The sequence below is a fragment of the Dendronephthya gigantea genome, unplaced genomic scaffold (assembly GCF_004324835.1).
Source record: "Dendronephthya gigantea isolate DGI-Jeju-01 unplaced genomic scaffold, DenGig_1.0 000027F, whole genome shotgun sequence".
NCBI lineage: Eukaryota > Metazoa > Cnidaria > Anthozoa > Malacalcyonacea > Nephtheidae > Dendronephthya > Dendronephthya gigantea.
Window position 1 is genome coordinate 1124617 of NW_021163037.1, and position 15716 is coordinate 1140332.

The 15716-nt window shown below is 37.0% G+C and overlaps 2 protein-coding genes across 2 annotated transcripts; one reads left to right on the top strand and one right to left on the bottom strand.

Moving 5' to 3' along the window:
- Window positions 1-1409: 1409 nt before the first annotated feature.
- On the top strand, window positions 1410-2997 carry LOC114523377 (neural cell adhesion molecule 2-like). Its single transcript, XM_028544274.1, has 3 exons — window positions 1410-1653; window positions 2047-2328; window positions 2593-2997. Exons 1-3 carry the CDS (start codon window positions 1548-1550, stop codon window positions 2916-2918), a joined length of 714 nt encoding a protein of 237 aa, XP_028400075.1. The 5' UTR covers window positions 1410-1547; the 3' UTR covers window positions 2919-2997.
- A 3830-nt stretch (window positions 2998-6827) lies between these two features.
- LOC114523386 (retinol dehydrogenase 8-like) lies at window positions 6828-14700 on the bottom strand. Its single transcript, XM_028544283.1, has 4 exons — window positions 14232-14700; window positions 13497-14067; window positions 8419-8692; window positions 6828-7851 (listed from the first exon to the last, which is right to left on the bottom strand). Exons 2-4 carry the CDS (start codon window positions 13822-13824, stop codon window positions 7524-7526), a joined length of 930 nt encoding a protein of 309 aa, XP_028400084.1. The 5' UTR covers window positions 13825-14067; window positions 14232-14700; the 3' UTR covers window positions 6828-7523.
- Between the last annotated feature and the right edge of the window lie 1016 nt (window positions 14701-15716).

The following is a 15716-nucleotide window of genomic DNA, read 5'->3' on the forward strand; positions in this document are numbered from 1 at the left end:
TGTAGTCTTAAAAATGACCATTGTTGTCGTCGTCAAACTGAGTTCAAAACGGGCTCATAATTGTCGTGAACAAGGCGAAAGATTAGAGAAAAAGCATATCAATATACTCGTCTCAATCTCATGTCCGATCATACGATTATTTTTGAAAACAGTTGTTTTCAAGACATGCGACATTATAACATGCATGATTTCCTATCATTAACTATTCATTCCTATCTTACGTGCGCCCATTACATTTCGCGTAAAGAATGTTCTATATAGACTGGTAACATTTGGTATAGATATTGGCTACTGCCTTTAAAAATCATCACATGCGCAGTCTTTCATTTACCTACAAAATTCGATTCGCTTCGGCAATATCAAATATAGCATCCGGTATAATATTCTTTCACGAGCCAAAAATAGTAAAAAATCAGACAAGACCATGCTTTATTCTTGGTGTTGCGAGGTGTTTTCTTGTAAACACTCTAAAGCAATAACTCCTCATGCAGACGTTACATAAGCATACGCGACATATTTCCATAGGGAAAAGAATATTCTTAAAACCGCGGTATTTCCCCACCAAAATGTAACACCGGAAATAATACGATTTTCGATTTTATTTTTCTACAAATACTTGGGCTACTGCGGTATATGCTAGCGCTTTCTTAAGTTCGAAACCGTACCTGGTCCTGAAAAAAACTGCCTAAATTTCCTCGAGGACAATATCTCGCGTTATTTCTCCGGGTAGCTATCGTGTTGTTTGAATGCTGTGTACATATTGCAGTCGTGTTGTTTGAATGGTATTCATGCATGTGATATATATATATCCAAAGTAAAACGACAAAGTACACTAAAAATGTTCGTTCACTATTCAGCTTTATTAGAGTTAATGTAGTTGTCACTACTATATAATACATTTGCATGACACGTGACATAGGTTACCCCACCCATCGTGGGCGTGCTCACCTGACCTAACCGCTCCGTCTCTGAAATAAAGCGTACCTAAGCAGAACTCCGCGTCTCCTGCACAATCTTAGTCTTGCATATCTTGCATAAATCCACATTGACTACCTCCGCCGTGATCACTAAAAACGAATCGGACATTTATGATTATAGGATCAACTACTCACATATATATACGATAGCAATTTTACTTTATCAGTGTTAAATTTATAGATAATATAATAGAACTTAATGTTATTCATTCGTATAAATATACTGAATGTAAAATATGAAACTGATAATACCACAGGCAGTTTTGTTTAAAGAATACATGCTGAGTATGCATGAAATATATTTCCGAAAGCACTGAAAAAGCCGAGTCTAGCACATTCTTGACAACTGCGTGGGAGCTGCGAGACCTCATGATGAGTATATAAAATTGGGCTAATTTTAACTAGTGACATCTCATCGACTTCCTCGTAATTTTCAGTTCCATATTTGTTACCAGTGATATAAAAGGAGGAACCTGCAGTTGATCATCAGAATTGGTGTCCTCTAATTGTTGTGAATCAGCCAGCGACAAAATATTTTACAGTTTTATCACAAAGGAACGCTATATAAAGATGGGAAAAATAAGCCTGCTTTTGTTGCCTTTCATAGTTGTCCTCTTTTCAGCCTTGATTTTTTGTGATGATCAGATGTGCTTTGATACTAATGATAACTCAACAGGTGAGTGGAACAAGACTTTCGAAAATTCCTAAAACCATAACTTATTGGCCAAAAAGGCCCATTTTTCGTCTTCATTGATAGCGAAAATGTATTATATTACTCCCGGACTTCCCGGGTAATGTAATATAATATACAACGAAATCTTATAACAGCAGGGTGCGGTGCATGTATAAGAAAAACAAACTTGGGAATTTACCAACTAACCCACAAAGACATGCAATTCTTTCTCCTCAAAGCAAGGAAAAAATTAGTTTCCTAAATAGCTTCTTCAAGGAGTAAGCTGTTGAATTACTACTATAAGCGAATTTTTTTTAAAAATAATTTATATTCTTATAATTATTACTATAATTAGGCTAACTATTCAAGCATTTTTTGTTTTCATTTTTATTACAGCATCGCCTGCGCCTGTCCTCGTATACGGCTCAAGTTCGAGTGAAGATTTCTTCGTCAATGAGGAAATATTTCTGTATTGTTGTTTTCAAACTAAACAACCATTTCAAGTAAAATGGTACAAGAATAATATTCCTTTGTCGGCTGGAGCGAGGTACAAACTGGCTGAAAATAATCAAGTTCTTACAATTGCCAACGGTTGTAAGTTTGATGAAGGCGTATACCGTTGCGAAGGCTCGAATAAACACGACAGACAATCATGGAACATTACTGTTATTATGCATCGTAAGACAATAATATTGATTTTTTTGCGTATGATATAACAATTATAAATGAATTAACCATATCAGTCTGAGTGAGGAAGTATATGGTAAATTTGAAACCTCTATATAGATTTAGATTGCCGTAAATGGTCCTATTATATGTAGAATCTGAAAGCCATCCCATTGGGCAGCTTTTAATGGCCTAGCTTTATTCATCGTCTCGTTTTAATTGCGCCATGGACACAGTACTTTACGCCTTTTGAGATCAATCTTTATTTTATTTCAGTCCCAGTGTGTCAATCCTTAGAGGTATCCAGCCCTAAAACAGCTGTGACAGTAAGAGAAGGAGAAAATGCCAATTTAACTTGCACCGTACAGTTAAGTAAGAACTGCACAGCAAGCCAGTCATATTTCTGGAGGAATCCACATGGAAAGATTCTCACCAAGAATACGAGATATCTGCCAACCGATGACAATAACAGAGTTCAAATGGTGCTGACATTGAAACAAATCAAGAAAAAAATGGCGGGAACTTACAGATGTATCACGATCACTCAGTATACAAGTTCCACAGCACGCAGTAGTGGTGTGCAACTTAATGTGATTGTGTGAAATATATTTAGAAAGAAGGACACACTCTTTTTTAATTATACTCTTGTCATGATTTAAAATCATGTTTTTCTGTATACTAGCATACAACATTTATTCTTTTAAAAAATATTCAATAAAAAATTGCCACAACTTGAGCTGCATGCATGACCAAGCACGATCAGGCTACAATGCCGGCGGAAAAAAACACTGACTTTGACTTGCAAATTAATGCGTATTATTGGTCTGACATGCATGTGACTTTAATTGCAAATCTATTTGGGAATTAATACTGATTGAAGTGTAATCCCTAACAAACAATAAACACCCACGTCCGCAGTAGGAAAAAAAGCGTCGCCGCTGTAGCTATTTTCCTTTTTATCCGTATTCAGTGGCGTAGCCAGCCTGACGATTTTGTCCCACTATGTAAATTTCGAGTTATTATAATTATTCATGTCTTTAGAAATCTATTGTTTTCATTGTCAGTGAACACTAAAATATTAGCATAGCGGGAAAAATCGACAGGCTGGCTACGCTACTGTCCGTATTGGGACGAAACATTGACATAGAAACGTCGGTGTTACGAGCAAACTTTTGGTAACATGCTATCAAGACGTACCTGCGCACATATTTACATTTATTCTTAGTTGTTTTCGAAACGTAACCAAAACAAAAATATTCGAGGAAAAAGGGGTTTCTGAAGATCTCAAAATTACCTCGAATGCATGATTAAGACAACATTCGGCCCGGACCTAGCACCCTTCATTTTCTTTTGTGTCCTTGCTGGCAAAAGTGTTTTCAAATAAGAATGAATACAAAACCTTAGTATCTTGACCAAGCTCGTGATATTTCGACGAGTGTTTTTACAGTTTTCAGGCTAAAATGCGGGAAAGCCCCAAAAATTACTTCCAAATGAATGCGAATTAACCTGAACTGGCATGCATGTGACTTTAATTATAAAGTGGGAATACTATTTTAATTCCAAACAAACAAACACACACAAACATTCACGGCACGAGAAAAGCTTGTCATTTGTTAATAAAAATATTCAAAGAGCGCATGCGTTTGCTCACCATCAGTACGACGAAGCACCTGTAGTTCCTCCTTAAAAGACTTAAGATTTATCCAAAATCAACGAACAAATCTTGTTTGTCTCTCTAGCGTTATTTGTTTGCTATGGAATTGGAAACTTTGTTATGCCTGTGTTCTACCATAGACAACCCAGAAGATATTCTGTCTTCTGGATTGTCCATGGTTCTACATGCAGGGCGGGTGTATAAAAAACGTAATCCAACTTTAACACGCTATTGCACGTGAACTACTCAATCTATAAACGAATTTTTTACACATTCGGAAAGATCAGGCTTTTAACAACTGAATGTTATGATTTCATAACCAAATAGATAAAAATGAGTAAATACGAGGCTAAAATAAAATGTTAAGACCATGTATGTTACACGGTGCAATTTTTCTTGCAACTTGCAATGCAATACTACTTTTAAGAGATATAAATTGGTCAAGAGTTCCAAGTGTAAGTGTAAGAAACGAATATTCTGTAGTTGCCAAATTTACATCTCTCAAAAGACGAAATGCATTGCAAGTTGCAAGAAAAATTGCACCGTGTAACAAGGCCTTTAGTAATGCTTTAATTACGCTCAGAAGTGAACTGAATATGCGATTCTCACCAACATCTTTTATCAGCCTGGTTATCAGCATTTTACTCCGATTGGTAGTAGTTCATGCATGAATTATTAATAGCGGGTTGAATTAAGTTGCATTACCATTTTTTTATACATGCACCCTGTACATTTTGGACTTCGGAGGTTGCTGGCGCGACAATCCTTTTGATAACTGGGTTTGTTACTTCGCTATATAGTTTTTAAAGAGTAGCAGGTTCATACGTGGTAAATCCTCTAATATTTGGAGTATTCGACATAAGGTATACGCGGATTTTCTTTAAAGAAAATTCGCTGGGAAAAACTGAGTAGTAGGAAGTCAACCGGTTGCTCATTATAGTAATTTAAAACGTATCGACCTGATTTATCCAGGCTGGAATATTTTAATTTCAAGTAATATATTCTTATTGCTCACGACAGGCGACAGCGGCGATGGCTGTTGTCAGTGATCACTGCATGACACTGAAAATAAAGTGCCTTTTTAATCAATTTTCTTCGCCACCGGCCACAAACATGACATCGATACAATTGCATGCTTTGAAACCAAGTTACTTTTCTTTTCTGAACAATTTTTTCTATATATGTCACAAATAACGTATTTGAATGATTCTGCATGTGGTTATTGCGCAAATCAAGCTTTACCTAGCTCAATAATAGTTATACAGTGTAATGTAAATTGTAATTGTAATGTTGTATGGGGGGGGGGTGCCTCGCATGGGTTTTTCCTGTCCAGTCCGCACTTTTCCTTTTGGGTAACACTTTTATTGTTATTGTTAATGTTTCCCAATAAAGTTATAATAACAATCGCCAACTGTCGGAATAATGAGAACCAGATTTCAAAATATACAACGACTATTAAAATTTTTCATGAGATTTAATGCAAGTCATTTGCGGAGTCAGAATGTCTGAGAAATGGATGCTATATAATTTATCTACTCCAAGGTAGCAAAACACCTTTGACCTTCTACTATAATTCAGCATATAAATTCATCTAATTTCTGTTGTTTCTGTTTTATAAGTTAGATTTAGAACACCTTAGCACCTAGAAAACTTCAACCACTATTTCCAGTAGTGGGCAATTGAATATACATAATACATAACATTAGCGTTGACAAACTTCAATACAAACTAAAAAGTCAAACGGTGTTCGGTCGGACGAACATTTTTTTCGCAATTTGAAATAAGTCAGTGTTATGTATACCTCAAAAGAGCAATCTTAACTGTGCCCGAGAGCCTTACGTTGCAAAGTATTTTGTGGCAAAGAAAGTCATTAGTTTTACATTGCCTAGATGCGATATGAAATAAATTTGGGAGGCCCAACAATTCTCGGTTAAAACTTCAAAGCTACATCCAAAAATAACGAATACGACAATTACCACGATCAGGAAATTGTTCATCAGTTCCGGTGATTAATTTACCACCGACCAATAAGGAATTACATGCGTGGGTCGTCGGTGTAGAAACAAAAAAAATCATGCAGGCAATGAAATGGAATTCGTAGACATAATGCTCCAAACTAAAGCAATCAATAGATAAAAAGATTTGACGTTCTCTCAAATAAAAAACCTATCCTCCCAGCTAATAGAAAAGAGATGACAGACATGTTTGTCATGTATGCACTCATATTCACAGGCCGTAGCTAGAATCTTAATTGTGGGGGGAGGGTGTATATCCATAAATTTATCTTATGCCCGACTGATTTCTTTTGTACGCTATTGTTCCTGCGTTAGATAAACGTGAATATATGAATATATACGTCGATTAAGAGGTCTAACTACGGCCCTGCATACTCACCCACTATTACAAATGTTGTCTCTGGATGACTGAAAAAAGCCACATTTGAATGGAATCGTCTCGTTGCGGTTATGTTTAATTATCCGATTTAAATACGAACGTTTTATCTATGATGCAATTTTATTCGCCGTTGACAAATCACAAATAGGATTTCTCAAATCACCTAAATAATAGGAAATATGACTAATATTTGTCATAATGTATATAGTGTAGTGGAAATCATTCGCCATTTCATATATCGTCATTGCGGGCAATTTTCTTCCAATTTACGAAAATTACTGTAAGAGAAGTTCAACAGCAAACAGGTCGTCATTTGACTCCCATTTACACCACGCACAATATTTTGGTACGGTACCGAAAAAATTGTCAAATTTCACCCGTTTCAGCCTTTTGGTACGGATAAAATTGAGAATGGTGAAATTTAGACCACCTTAATAGATGGTCCAAATTTCATCCGTACCAAACCTAAAATTGCGCGTGGTGTATATGCGCCTTTAGATACTTTTGGTGTATATAATGAATTCGGAGAATGGAAAAAACAGATTGGGCAAATGAATCCAGAGATTTATTATTACCAATAGGAATACTGATAATTCAAGAGAAAAATTCATCCTTTCCCATGATATAGCTAGTATATGCATGACAATAAATGTTCCAGCCCTACATAGACTTGGTCAATATACGGATCCAGTCCTTGTACTCGGTCAACCAAGTTCTAGTATCATACTAAGTGTTCAATAGTATTATACTTTGGAATTACACTTAAAGCTGTAGTGGGACAGCATTTTACTAATAGACGAAAATATTTATGACATGCAAGGAAATATTCTTGAGATCTCATAGGAAATCTAAAAAGAACCGAAAGACATCTTTTCACCCGTTCTCCATCTAAGTTTTACAATATTTCTGATTTTCTATGAACGGTTGGGTTTTTTAATTTGCAGGCATGCATGTTGTTTTTGCTATAGGGAATGCGATAGGTTCTTTATCGATGAGTAAACCTTTTGTATAGCAGGAGCTTAGGTACTTGATTTAAAGAGAGTTTATAAATTGTATTTTCGGAGAGAAGGGAACCCAAAGGGGTAAGCCATGCTTGATAGCACCCTCTTCTTATTTTCTTCGCTCTAATTCTTCGTTTATCAACTTCTAGAGAGGTTAATCACAGATACTTTTCTGCCGCCTCTTCAATATAAGAATCGCCACTTTCGTCGGTCAGCTTCTGTCTTACGGCTTCTTTGCAAACACGATTAATCTGATAGCGAAAATGTGGCTTTGAAGTCAGTAATATGTCTTTTACGGTGTCCCCCAACTTCATGGGGTTTGGTTTCTTCACTGAAGATCTATTTTTCTTCAGACGATTGTTGAAGTTTTCGTAGTAGTCCACAGTATCGCCATCCAACGCTGATGTGTCGTTTTCCATTGCAAGTCGTATGGCCTTCGCGTTTTTGTCTGATTCGTTTGAAAGACTCGTTTCCAAAATTGATATACTAGTATAATAGTGAAAAATGAATAGAATGTATTACGCATGCGCAATGTGTGAAAAGGTTAAGAATTAAAATGACGTATGAATCGAACGTTCAGCCAACATTTGAAGAATTTTGGTAAAATCGGTACTGAAATGTCTCATTGCTCTAACAATCTCATAGTCTAGGATCTGTTGAAACATCTCCGCAAATCTGTCTACCCATTTTGAGGGAGGATCGATTTTATATAGCTACAACTAAATCAGTTCACCTCTCAATTAAGTCCATTCCTAGAAAGAATACGGTTAGTGGATTGGGGCCTTCCTCCAAAAATAATTTGGGGGGGGGGGAAGAATAAGACAAAGGGCAACGTTTGGGTCAATGTTTTTAAACTCAAACGCCATTCCGTAACAGTATTCTCTAGGGTATATATAGGGCTGCACTTGTAAATATTCGATTCGCGAGCACTGAGTGAAGGTAAATATGGATGGTTCAAATTCTGGGTAAAGGGTCTGATGCATAAAACATACTTTACTGAGCGTTTTACAGGAAAATGCCTCAATCGCCATTTCAAAAATATAATGTACTTACTATATATTAAATCGCAAACATTCTGGAGCTAGAGACTCCAAAAGACCATTGACTGCGAATTTTGTAGCACTGTAAGCCGAGTGAAATGGCATCCCGAATATTCCAGCTTGGGTGTTTGTTACCAGAATTTTACCATGGTGTTGTTTCTTTAATACTGGCAACACGGCACGAATGATACGGGTTGTAGAATATACATTACTTTCAAATAGCGATTCAATTTGACCAGAGGTGTGCTCTTCAATAGGACCAGCGAGGCGGATGTCCGAAGCAATCACTAAGAATATAATATCATATTGAAAAACCAGTGACCTGACGATAGATACTTGAAACGAGTTGCGGTATACATTAGTCCAAAAAGTGATTTTTTAAAAGTCATATTAACTATATTTTATGGTTAAAAAGTTATAAATAATGAGATATGCATGCACAGTTATAAGGGAAAGCAAAAGTCGAATTTCTCTACTCAATGATGGCATATAATTAACAATCAGTATACCACGAGCTCGAGTCGTATATGAGCTGATAGCCGACAAGGTGCGCAGCACCGAGCTATCAGCTATATACGACGAGAGCGAGTGGTATAATTGTTTTAATTTCTTCTTTTTTTCACCTCAGCAAACCGGTCAGCCATTTTGCTTTTTCTTTGGTTTTGCAACCCACCGTATAGGAGCTGATATATGGTGGGTAGCTCGACCATGCAATCAGATTGCGGAATACCTCATATACAGTGAGCAGCTATTTTATAATTAATAATATACATCAGCGTCGCGGGATAATCACCCGGGGGCAGAAAGACTGGAAAAAAATCCAAGTTAACATGGGACCGGACAACGTAGCCATGCATTCCCGTATCAGGAGTTCACACGGGACCGGTGCTCGAATTCGTCCGGTTCAGGTGTTCACACGGTGAAAACAAATGAAAATTCGACCGGTTCTACGTGTTCGCACGTGGAAACAAGGCGAATTCGATCGGTCCTAAATCAGTTGTCCGGTCCCGTATGAACTCCTGATACGGGAATGCATGGCTACGTTAATTTGAGCCTGTGATGCACGTTCTTTGCAGAATTTTAGTGTAATGTAACAAACCTATTAAGGTGGCTCGATAGGAATAAATTATGGAAAGCTTATTTTTTTCCTTTAGAACGTTCAACAATGTAGAACCTTCTTTCATTTTAGTTCATTGCAGTGATTGCACAGCGCTAGTGTAAATTCTTGGGAACTAAATAGCATTATTCCCGCGACATGCAATTTTACCAGTGGCAGCGGGGAGGAATTCGCCTTTTAGTAGATTCCGAAAATCTTTTTTGTATAAAATTTGCATGTTTTAGGAAATTGTAATTTTTCTAGGAACACAAACACCTATGTGTAAAATGTCGAACTTTTCCATAATCGTCAGAAAATATAGGACCGAAATCTACAACGTCGAACGTTTAGAGGAAAAATATACTTTCCCATGATTTATTCCTCTGGAATCATCTTAAATCAAAGGAAGAATCCAGATTTAAATGCTTGAAATAGATTTCTGTTGACTAGCGACAAAGCTTTTACGCAAACCAAATTTAGGCAAATCGAATGCGCTGCCATCAAATGTGATATAATCCGATCTGAAAACAAAACGAATCATTCGACATAAAAAATGTAAATGTCAAAAAACGAATGAAAAAAATTTCATCTACCGCTAAAAGTTATTAACTCCCCTTATCGTGTTGGCATGTTCGAGCAAAAAGAATACCACTGAAAATTTCGCCTGGAAGCTAAGCTCTGACAGTGGCGTAACCAGCCTGACGATTTTGTCCTGTTATGCAAATTTCGAGTTATCAAAAAATGACAAATCATCAATCTGGCTTCGCTGCTGTAAGCTCATTGTCACACGCGGTTTCTTTTTTAGTGTGGAATATGTGGATTGTGGAAGAGGATTATTAAGTTCGGATGTTCAGTGGTTGGAAATGAAGTATTGCATATAAATATATTGCATATAATGTACGTCATATGAATATCTCAATTCGACATGTAGCTATGCATTGCCAAAAAACTAAACATTTTACGTTTGTTGGGACAGCCAATCACATGCGGACGGGTTCGAAGAGAAAGTACATAATTATGTATATAATTCCGACATTATACGTCTATATTTTTTAATCTGTGCATAAAACCGTGGCAGAACAGCTGTTGAGCAAGCGATTTTTCCCATCCAGCCAATGAAAAAGAATATATTCTACAGTACTCGTATCAATATGAACGCGGGCGTTCGTAATTAAATCCTTGTCTGTTTACGCATGTTGTCGTGTTGTCGAGAGCTACAAAAATACACCAACTTAATTAAAAACTTTTTCAGTGTTTAAAGGGCTCATTAGTGTAACTTAAGACGGGTAGACAAATATAAAAAAGACATATCTATAGTCACATGTAGATATTTATTTACCGACAAGCCGAGAAGACAATACTTGTATTTTCTTCAAGCTTTAAAAGCCTATAAGACGATTGTCAGTTGAGCTTCGCGTTATCTTCACTTGACGTAAAAGGAGTCTTAAAGATCTTTGCAAAATCATACTTATATTTGACAACCTTTAAAATGTCTAAATAAACATGTGCATGTCTTTTTGTGCGTCTTTCCATCAAGTATAAACTTCAGCATTTCTGAGAATACCTTTCAACTTACAATGAGATGACAGAGATGTGCATGCGTTGACATTCAATTCCGCTGCTACATTTTTCATTCAGTTTTCACTGAAATGTCGCCAAGGTAGAACGGTGGAAAGCTTGCTTTATAGCATAAGGAAAATGTGTATTTTCTCTCATTAAAAGAATCAACTGTATAGTGTAGTTGTAACCCGTCTTTTGACCTATTCGTCTGCCTTAATTTCATATATATGATATATATAAATTAAATATTTTAACAAAGACATACGTTTAAAAAATTCGCACAAAAATCAAAATTCTCGAAATCAAATAATTTATTTCAGTATAGTATCGTTTAAAAAAGAGATCGCAAAGTTTAGTACAGACGTGCCGAGGTATAAACCTAGAAAAAGGCGACATGCATGCAGTTTTCAAATTGTATTTGACCTGTATGGCATGCATATATGATTTATGCGCGCACTCCACAACGTATGTCATATGATACCAAGAAAATTAAAGAGTTAAAGTACTCCTCATTCCGAGATTTGAAAAAAACAACGACAGAAATATGTTAATATCACCGAAGAAACTCGTGATTCGAGGAGTGTTATATTTTTATCATGAACACATTGTCTTTGAGGTTTACGCCGGTCGTGTTTATCATGCACGCCAGACAAGATTATATAAGCATTAAGTAACAGCTCTATGGTAAAGAAATAGATAGCGCGGTGTGATTAGATATTAGGCTGTCCGGAAAAAAGTAATGCCGCTTACGAATCGAGAGTTTCATTTGTTCTTTGTGGTTATGTTATAGACAAAAGTTATATACGTCGTGTCATATATTTTTCATGAACTATAGAGTATAGTAAATTGTTGTAAATATAAGTCCACATTCAGTAATGCATGCGCGATAATCGTCTATGTCTATGACTATAGAACAACAATCAATCTTCACATAAAAGCGCCTAAAACTAAATGTTTTATAAACGTCAACATATGTTACATACTTCTTATATACAGTAGACATGCATTTTAGCCCTCATTGTTTCATGTTTTGCTCACGCGGATTTTTATATATACTTGTAGAAGTAAAAAATTGGTATTCTTCGACACCAGTGGAAGGAAAATCCTCAATGGTATCAAATATCAATCAAGTTTGAAGACCACTCTGGAGGATTTTGGATATATATATATATAGGCATAAACAAAAACACTTCATATTGGCACGACACCAAAGTATAACTGATTACTGAAGTGGGAAAGTGATGTTGCAATACCAAGCTTTGTGGATTTTACTGAATTTTTTACAGTTTATTTTTGGAAAAACACCGAGTTCTCGAAAAATGCCGGCCTGCGTGTTCTGAAGGTCTGGACGCGAAGACATGTTGATAGAAGTTTGTAATACCCGCGTGCGTTTTGTCAATATATCCAGCTACCTCTGTTGACCTCGTTAAATTGTGCATTGTAAGCGCAAAGGGAATGATGGGAATATCGCATTTCTATGGCCTTGGGGGACATTAAACGTGGCAAACCAACTTTTAAATAATCCCACAAATCAAATGTCGATATCAGCTATTTCAATTAAGTTTGACATCTGAACCCTTGTGGGAAAATATGAATATATCATGCAGCTATACCATTGTGGAGAGTAAACTGATTTTCAAAATACTATTTTAGCGCTCACTTTTTACAATTATGGTCGATGAAGCTTAATGTATGATTAAACTTAAACTAACTGCATGTATTTATATACGAAACAGCGCTGCAGCCTGCAAAAAGCAAAAAATTCGTTGAGTTGAGTAACAATGTATTCTCATATTGACCGGATTAAATGTCTCTGTATGGCGTTATTCCAGTAATATCCAAGGGAGTTCATCAGACAATCTTTGTTACATTTCTTTGATTACACAACACCAAGGGCCAACCACCAAAAATTTATACCCACTATTTACACACGATGTTCGTGAAACAGATTGTGAGAAGTGTAAAGATATTGGCAAGGATTTGGCTTAATTTGAAGGACTAATAATAAGAAATTGTTCTGAAAAACCAGATGTGACCGCGTTTAGAAAGCAGTTTTATACTTTTTATATATAAACCGAAGAAATTTTCAAAATTCATTTCAGATATTTTCATTCCACCGCCCGACACTATCAATCAAAACTTCAACGCTCGGAAAAACAGGACCGTAGAGTGGGGGAAAAGCAGGGGGGGGGAGGTTAATGGTAGCGCGACTCTTTACACAACACATAGCTGCACAACTATAATGACGCACAGAAAATCAATAGTGATTTTTTGTCGGATGTTTGGTTATAATATTTTTGTTTATATGTACCGACTTACAAATAATGCGATCAATTGCGATGCTTTCTTCTTTGACATGAACAGGTGCAAACAACGTTGTTTATTTGTCAGCAGTTCCTAATATATATTTAAGACATATTAATAAGCGTCCTTACCTACAGCATCAATATATCCGTCTTCCTCCTTAATCTGATCGACAACCTTTTGTACGTCCTCCTGCGACGAAATGTCCATTTTAAGCATAAACAACGTTGTGTTTAGGTACTTCAGTATCTTCGTGTCGCTGAGGTTCTCACCGCTGGACAGTGATGAGACGGCAACCAGAACTTTGAAGCGCTTTTGAGAATCCGACGCGAGTCGAAGCGCGTATGATATGGCTAGTTTCTCCGAGGAACCCGTGAACAGCACGATCTGTTGACGAGATTCGTCTTCGTCGCACTCGCTCCGACGAGCGCGTTTAGGTAAGCTCTTGAAAGCCCCCATAACAACGCGCCCCTTCCTAATATGAAGTATCGAGCGTCTAAAAGAGTACGGAAAATTGAATGCCCTCTTTCGAACAAACGGCAGCTTGTGTTATTTTACCCAGATGATAAAATAGGTCAGCAACAAATCTGACTTTGAGATCAACGTTGTAATTAATATAACGGGGCGTCGCTTGCAAATTCAATGAAAATATAATCAGACAATGTATAACGAACTTGAGAGGCGAAGAAGTATCTGTCACATCTGCAAAGAATAGAGAGGAAAGATGAAGCGGTAAAACTTTTGGATTGCCCTTTTCGGGTCGCGTTCATAGCGTCTGTACTGCTATCTTGAACACATACTAGCTTAACTGACACAAAACACACTGAGAACGTCACCGCACACATACATACAAACACATATCTCACCTGCACAAGATAAAAATACGCGAAAAACGCTTAACAATACAAGGCCCCGCGGGGAATAATATGCCCCGTTTGAACTATCGAGCGTGTTTATTTCAATTCAGCTTCGCTATATAATATATAGGAGTTGATAATCATCGCCAGAAACCACGTGAAGTCGAATCACAGCCACTCTTACGATGTAATATTCGTCGGAGTATATAACTGATTATTGTGCGTCAATTAGATCGCTTTTCAATACACGACAATGCGTGTGACATCTGTCATAACTTCCCACACCGACATGATGTTCGCGTGCATGGACATTCAAAGTGATTCTATGGCCTATTATGGCATGCTAATGTATTAATCTACGTGCGTGACACATACTTAGACGCTGTTTTGCATATACATGCGAGCAAACGGTAAGCTATATCGATCGTTGTATTGCATATGCAAACTAAAAAGCGAAATACTCGAAGCATATCAGGATCTGGTATCAATTATCGCTGGGAAAACATCCGATACTGACGCAGCACCAGATGACCTGTTAGCTGCTGTTAATAATGGAGCGTATAGCATTTGACAAGTTATCGTTCGCCGTCTATCATCTTTGCGATCTTGGACAGAATTACGTCTGATAGCGTTCCGGTTCGCAGCATTTGGAGAAAGCATAATTATGCGCAACAAACATCATTCAACAGATAAAAAGAAGAAGCTGTGAATGAACCTGATGAAAACTAAGCATCATTTCATTCTCCCCCGCAGAGGATTGTGGCCTGCTTAAAAAACCATTAAATGGTATAATGAGAATAAATATACGCATTGGGAGTTCTTCAAATCCCTCTCTTTTTCTAAAACGACGAAATCGACGATTGATTCCCTTTCATTACAACGACGTTTTAAAATCTCAACAGGAAAACTGCTACATTGTCTGTCCGGTGGTCCACGGATCAGCCCCTGAGTGGTCTTATTAGAAACGTCATTGTTTTGTATGCAAGCAGCAAGCTCCTCGGCTAGGGCTATTTAATCACAGATTTAAATCATTTAATATAGCTAGGGTAAAGATAATGCGGTGGTATATTGTGAGAGAAAGGATCGTACCGAGGGCAGGGGCTAGACGATTAAAGTTAGAATGACATAACCAGGCTAACTGTGAGTCGGCTAGATTAGAATCATTAGATCACATGCATATAGCGTTAATGTAGGTTGCGGGCGGGACGTTCTATTAGAAGTAACCTTTGCGTAACACTATAGCCCAAACCAAATGGTATATTAGGGATACAATATGAGTTAAAGATCACGAAGAACAAGAGAACTACACTGTGATCGAGTTCTGATTTTGCAATTGTGTCCTATTAAAAGTTGAAGAACTTCGAGTTTTTTATTTAGGTAAAAACAACAAAAATAAGAAATAATAAATTGCGGTGCCCGCGCCAAGTTTGGCACCGCATTATATTCTGCCTGTGAGTTTGTTTGTTCGCATCAATACGTTTCCTTAATCGCCTA